The sequence below is a fragment of the Manihot esculenta genome, chromosome 18 (assembly GCF_001659605.2).
Source record: "Manihot esculenta cultivar AM560-2 chromosome 18, M.esculenta_v8, whole genome shotgun sequence".
Taxonomy (NCBI): Eukaryota; Viridiplantae; Streptophyta; class Magnoliopsida; order Malpighiales; family Euphorbiaceae; genus Manihot; species Manihot esculenta.
The window spans coordinates 6,153,968-6,161,116 of NC_035178.2; the positions used below are offsets into that span (position 1 = coordinate 6,153,968).

The 7,149-nt window shown below is 32.5% G+C and overlaps 1 protein-coding gene and 1 non-coding gene across 4 annotated transcripts; one reads left to right on the forward strand and one right to left on the reverse strand.

Annotated features, from left to right (window-relative positions):
- Positions 1 to 978: 978 nt before the first annotated feature.
- Positions 979 to 1,051, reverse strand: TRNAK-CUU. Its single transcript has one exon. It is a non-coding gene; the product is annotated as a tRNA-Lys (tRNA).
- A 1,047-nt stretch (positions 1,052 to 2,098) lies between these two features.
- On the forward strand, positions 2,099 to 6,845 carry LOC110607094 (uncharacterized methyltransferase At1g78140, chloroplastic). 3 transcript variants are annotated; one of them, XM_021746148.2, is made up of 8 exons: positions 2,105 to 2,443; positions 2,543 to 2,646; positions 2,856 to 2,993; positions 3,782 to 3,863; positions 4,407 to 4,615; positions 4,807 to 4,918; positions 5,918 to 6,025; positions 6,460 to 6,845. In XM_021746148.2, exons 1-8 carry the CDS (start codon positions 2,276 to 2,278, stop codon positions 6,598 to 6,600), a joined length of 1,062 nt encoding a protein of 353 aa, XP_021601840.2. In that variant the 5' UTR covers positions 2,105 to 2,275; the 3' UTR covers positions 6,601 to 6,845. The 3 variants fall into 3 exon arrangements, with proteins under 3 accessions (XP_043809607.1, XP_021601840.2, XP_021601841.2); XM_021746149.2 differs by having other exon boundaries at positions 2,110 to 2,443; positions 4,422 to 4,615; XM_043953672.1 differs by lacking the exon at positions 5,918 to 6,025 and having other exon boundaries at positions 2,099 to 2,443.
- The last annotated feature ends 304 nt before the right edge of the window (positions 6,846 to 7,149 follow it).

Here is a 7,149-nt window from a genome sequence, read left to right on the forward strand (position 1 = left end):
CAGGTTAAGCCTTGGTTCAGAAAAGAGTTTTTATTTTCACAGAAAATGTATGATCATGTATGAGGATTACAGGTACACAGAGAGTATAGCAGGCTTGCTACGGGTTTTGGTGGATTTAAACCGACCTGAATCCTAGCGCCGGTGACGGTCCAATTTGGGGTCGTTACATTATTTATCTTAACTCCATTAAGTTTTCAGATCCAACCGAGCGTTATAGGGTCTCCACTGGGAACTCTCCCAATAGACTATTGACCATCTTTTTCATCATATAAAACCCCTTTCTCAAAGTTAAATATGGAGAGACTCAACAGACTGATCACAAATCAATGATCAACTCAGCTTCATCAGATTTCAGCATTATCAGGTCTTAATGATGTAGTTCAAATCAAAATGTAATTGATTATAATTTTTTATAGGCACAAATATAATTTAGAATAAAATTATAATTTATTTAACCGTGAAAGTATAATATAAGAATGTGATATAAATAGAAAATAAAATAAAATAAAATAAAAAATAAATATGAAAATTTACTCAAAATACAATAAGAAAATGAAAAGTGAGAAAGTAGTTATGGACTTTTTATAACTTAAATATGTATAGAAATATAAGGTCAAATTTTTATATAATTAAAATTATGTTAATTTTTTCTATTTTATTTATATATTTTTAAATTTGTATAGATTTAATTAAATTTTGATTTTATTATAATTTTATTATTGTTTGATTGTTTTTTTATTTATATTATATATATTAAATTTGTTTGAATATTTTAAGGGGATTAAAGCTGTAGAGGCGCGCTTCAACACAGAAAATAAAATAAAAGAAAAAGAAAAAACTGGAGAAACGTGGACCTTGTCGGTGAACCATGTTTAATTTGGTTAATAAACCAAAAACACAGAAAATAAAATAAAAGAAAAAGAAAAAACTGGAGAAACGTGGACCATGTTTAATTTGGTTAATGAACCAAAAATACATCGCCCACCGTGGGGCTCGAACCCACGACCACAAGGTTAAGAGCCTTGCGCTCTACCGACTGAGCTAGACGGGCTTGTTGCTTTTTATTTTACTTTTTTTTAAATAAATAAAAATCTAATTAAAGCTTTTATATTGTTTTTATTAATTAATAGTAATTATCTGTCATTAAAAAATTATTTATATTTAGTAAAATTGGGACTATTTGAGGCTGAAAGATTATTGGGGTATTTAGTTTTGTTGTTTGATACAATTCATAGAAGATTGATATTTAAATAATTAAATCAATTTTTTTGGTAAATGTTTAAAAAATCATTCGATAAATAATTAATATGGGGCTTATTAGCTATATTTCAAATTAGCTCTATAATTAATTATTTTTTATTATCGCATAATTCTTTTGACTTTATTTTTTAATTTAGATTATATTACCCTTTTAAAGTTTATTAGTTATAACTTTTTAAATTAATTTTTTATATTAATAAATTATTTAAAATTACCAACATAACAATAAATTAAATATACTATAAATAACAATTAAGATAATTATATTGTTATATAATAGAAATAATGTATATGTATAATAAATAATTATATTTTAAAAATTATATTATTAATATTTTATATGTTGTTAATAAAGTAATATTTTTATATTTATTTTATTAGTATAATAAATTAATATATATTTTTATTAATTATTTTATACATTAACTAGTTAGATATAATTTATTAACACCTGATATATATTACCTAAGATTTTACACACCAACTGCGTTGTTTTTTAAGAAGTCTCCACTCTCCTCTAAAGTCTTATCTTGACTGTGTTGTGGTTTTTAAGGAATTATTCATTTTTCAATTAGCTAAAAGAATAGTGTCTTAACAACTATAACTAAAAAATTAAAATAAAAATGTAAAATTTGAACATTATAGCTAAAATCTTACAACATCTAAAAACAAATTAAAACTAAGTTTGAATAATTTCATATTTTTACAACAGTAATGATGCATATTTCAACAAAATCTTACAGCAAATTAATTCTCTCACAGCATAATTAAAAGAGTGCTTGGACGTTCCTTACCTTAAGCAAATATTCACTACCAATAAATGAATTACGAGAAACAAATTAGATACCTACCAAAATTTCTGTATCAATAGGCCCCATCCCAGGTCAGATTCCTAATACCCGACGAACGGCCGAAGAGCAAACAGAACAAAACATTTATTTTTTTTCAGGCAAATAATCGAACACGTTGGTCTCGAAAATAATAAACCAAGATTCTCTGCTCAGAGGGAGAAGCTATGGCCACGGCAATTATGACCGCTCTCTCCTCCGCGTTTCTTCCGTCTCAACTCACCAATTCTAGGCGCTGCTTCTTCAACGCCTACTATACACAGCCAATCAAACAGAGAATCTTCGCGCCAAAAATTCGCGCCTCAACTACCGCCTCCGTCGAAACCAAGCCAGCGGTTTGCTTTTTGTTTTCCGCTTATCGATTTTGTTTGTTTGGTTGTTAATTGCACTGAAGCTGAATTAGTTAATCACTTTTGTTATATGTGCTTATTTAGGATCCTGTTTTGGTTGAAAAAGAGGTCAGTACCAATAAGAACATTTTCGCTTGTCCCGTATGCTGCGAGCCCTTGTCTTTGATAGGTGATCGCGTCTTGTCTGTGTAAGTTATATCACATTAATTGAATATTGGTTTTACCAATGAGATTTAGCTCAATGGCTGTGGAATACCATCCAGGTTGCGAGTTATTGAATTTGGGAACCGTTTGGGGCTGAATTTGAAAAAAAAAAAAAAAGAAGAAGAAGAAAGAAAAGAATACTGATTTTTTTTTTTGAGATTTATCTGATTTTGATATATGGGTATATTTGCAGAGATTCTGCTGGGTCTAGTTTGCAGTGTGGCTGTTGTAAGAAAACTTACTATGGCAAGGAAACACATCTTGAATTGACTGTGTCTGGTGGGTCCAGTAAATATGACGATTCTATGCCACTGGCTACTGAAATGTTCAGGTACTCTCCATTGGGATTCTTTTATTGCTTAGATAGAGTTTATACACTTGCACACAGACTTGGGTGTCAATAGATCCATAGATTGGAATTGGTATCTCCATTGTTCAACTTTACTGGTCTACAGTGTCCCGATTGGGTTCACGTCATAATCTACAGTCCAACATCTCCTTTTTGTTTGCCCTTTATTTCAAAATTAGCTATCCTTGGAATCTGTTTATCAAGTAGAGGTAACGGTTTAATTAATTATCTGATTTCCGACTTTAATGCTGCAGCCTGATAGCACGTTAGAACTGTGATTTTGAGAATTGAGCACCTAATGAATCCTGGATTGGGTGTGTCTAGTTAGTCAATCTGAACTACACAAGTGACTATAGAAAATTTTATTTGCAACTCCAGACTAGTTTTCTTGGATGTAATGCATGTAAGTGTAGCCAGTGCAACCATGGGTCTGTGACAAGATAACTGGGGCTCCGTTTCTGTGGTGACATGTCTTTCTCAGTTGATCTTGTGTGACAATTTGTTTCTTTCTGTACCATAGATACAGCATGAAACTTGGAACATTGTGATTTCTCTTGGCTTTTACAGTATGGATACAGCATGAACAAATAATGTAGGCTATTGTATTTGGTGTTATGCAAGACCATGTACTATTGGTTTCTTGGTGCACTGCTATTTTTTTTTTGTTGCTATCATGTCTAATCAATATAAAACTACTGAATACCACTTCAAAGTTTTTTCCCCTTATTTTTGACATCTCTCGTCACATACATAATAATTTCTTGGATCAGGCTTCCACTGATATCATTTCTCTATGAGAGGGGTTGGCGTCAAAATTTCATATGGGGAGGTTTCCCTGGCCCAAAGAAAGAGGTGATGACTTTACAATTTCTTTATTTGAAGTTAGCTGAGCAACATTTTTCCAGTCTGAGTTCTTCCACTGATAGTCTTCTACAACCTCTCACACACTCTCTCTCTCCCTCATTGTGTTTCTACATATATCATACGTAGTGCTGATATAAACTAGTATACCATGTAAGCAACAAGAGGTTGAAGTTGTATGTGAATTTCTGGCAGTGAAAAGCATGATGTCACTGCCTTATAAATTTATAATATGTAATTGTGTACATATTTATGTGAATGTTCTCTGGAGACAATAGCTGTTTGATCATCATGGTACAGAATGGACCTATCATCATTCATCTCAAGTTCCATTGTGTGGATTGGTTAAATGGCCTAGATGTTGGTGCATAGAAATGCAAAAAGACTCCTTTTGCATATGGAATTAGCCTTTCAAAATGCTAACATATTTAAGATATAGTTTGTAATAGTTGATGTTGTTTAATAAATTGAAGTGATATTAATTAGATTTGCTAGCTTTCATATTCTTTTATGGTAATGCCAGTAAAGTTATAGGGATTTGTATTGCAGTTTGAATTGATGAAGGGTTACCTGAAGCCAGTTTTAGGTGGAAATATTATTGATGCTAGTTGTGGTAGTGGATTATTTTCAAGACTGTTTGCCAAGAGTGGTTTGTTCTCTCTTGTTGTTGCCTTGGACTACTCAGAAAACATGCTACAGCAGTGCTATCAATTCATCACGCAGGAGGAGAACTTCCCCAAAGAGTATGAGTCAGTTCTTTTAATTTAAAGGCATTTTGTTTATTGGATGATATTTACCATTCTCAAAAGGTGGTAAAACTTATAAATTTTATTAGTTACAGCATTTGGAAAAATATCTTTTCAGTTTTTTTTAATTATTTTTTAAATTTTATAATTTTAAGGCCTTATTTCTGATTTGAGTATGATTTCTTTAGGAATCTAATGCTGGTCAGAGCAGATATCTCTAGACTTCCTTTCCTTTCTGGCTCTGTTGATGCTGTCCATGCTGGTGCTGCTATACACTGTTGGCCTTCACCATCAGCAGCTGTAAGCTTTTCTCCGACTTAGGTATTTTAAGCTAGTTGTTCTACCTGCTTGAGATCCCTCCATTACAGTCACACGACTCAGGCAATTAGTAGCTGTTGTTTTGATAGGCATCAGGCATATATCATGCTTGTGCTTTGCACATTTGATGTTCCATATCATTATTTTATTTCCTTAATTGTGAAAGGGAGTGCGCGTAGTCCATAGAGGCATGCTTCACACTTCTGAATTGTTATATTTTTCTCCTTAATCGTGAAAACTTGAAGTATCTATTCCATAAATTCGCTTACCTTGACCTTATTGCGGGAAAGCATAGTAACATGTTTAGCTTTGTGAACTCCAGTGGCAGTTTTGACAGACAAAGCTCATCTGAACTTTCTTGTTTTCTCTCTATTGTTGGTATTATTTGCTTTATGAGTTTTCAAAGTGGTGAACATTTTGATGAATATTCTTGGTTATACTTTATGCATTTGAATCCTTTACAAGTTTTTCTCTTTCTTTCAAACATACATTTGTTTTTTGGTTTACTTTGTTAAAGTTCACTTTGTCTGGTTTCCATGGAAACTTGGATAACTCGATTGTTTGACTCAATATTCTATTCAATAGTTGATAGATAATTGCAGCCAGCAAAATCTTTCTAAAATCCTCTTCATGCTGCAAATATGCATTTCTCCCTGGATTAGATGGAGACTTACTTGCACTTTCTGACTTGCTTGCAGTACCAGGTTCTAGTTATATGATAAGGTACTCTGTAAAAAGGAAAAGAAATGATACGACTAGGAAACTGATAAAAGTTCCATATTGTTCAGTGCTCATATCATAGATCACCCTTAAACACATGCAAGATATGAATTCAGTTTCTAGAAAAGATGATGGATGTCTAACAGCAGCCTCCTGTGTTATAGACTATCCGCTTTATCCATCACTATTGTTCTTCCCAAAATCTCAATCCCTTACTTTACCAGTGTAGGATCTCTTGATTTGTTATTTCCTCTTTTATAGGTAGCTGAGATAAGTCGAGTTCTGAAACCTGAAGGTGTTTTCGTTGCTTCCACTTTCATACTTGATGGGCCCTTCAGTTTTTTCCCACTTATGGGGCCTCTGCGCCAGGTATAATTGGAACTTGAATGATTGTACTTCAAATGTTTCTATTTAGCAGTAGCATTTTTAACAAAAAGAAAAGATCTGGTAAAAGAATTAGAGTTTCAGTTAATGGCATTGGAACAGATCAGACCTTTCCATCAGCATCTTTTGTATGGAGATTATCATTGTGCTTGCTAATTGCTTTTGTTATAGGACTTATGTCGTAGCATGGGAAAACCATAAATTAGGAGATGATGATGAAAATAAATATAGTTTTACTATGAACTTGAGTGGCTGTTTTCAAGGACATGGTTCAATATTTGATTTCCTATTTCTTTCAATATATATTTTCCCAAGCTTTTCAAAGTTTATTCAGCAAGCTTTGCTTGAAAGAATTTGTTCTAACCATCAAGCATTTATTAATTGTATGACTAACAACGAATAATTGTATATCATTCCAGAATATGACACAACTAGTGGGCAATCAACTCTTTTTTCATGAACGTGAACTGGAAGATATCTGCAGAGCCTGCGGGCTAGTTGGCTTTACAGCTATAAGGAATAGGCGATTTGTGATGTTTTCTGCTAGAAAACCCAGCTGAGTATTCAATTCCTTGTTGGTCCCCAGCTCTCAAATTGCGTTGGTCTAGAGAGCCACATGTACATTTTATGGCTGTTGCTAGTTTGTATGTTCTGTAAAATATGTTGCCTTCGATTTGTATGATGAAGGTATATCATGCAACTACAAAACATTTTATGAGCTGCTGTGGAGAAGAGGGGAGATTTTTTTCTAGACAACGTCTACATAGATCTAAGACATTAATAAATGGATTTTATTTTATTTTTATGTGCATTTCAATATAAATTTATGCGTTGGGTCTATATGTATCCAGTTTAGGCAAATGTTTCCTAAAAAAGGTGCTGAAGTAGCACATCGCATGTCATCTGCAACAACGGAGAAAGGCAGCTCAAATGGGAGAGTAATTTGAATTTTGCTACACTTGGAGAATGTTTGTCCTTTTTGAATAATTGAAGTGCAGTATTTGCAATACTGTTGAAAGCTCTAGATTATGCTCCTGAAAAATAATTTATAGGTAGAAATCATTGTTTGGTTATAATATTAAATATGTAAAAATATTAATAAATTTATG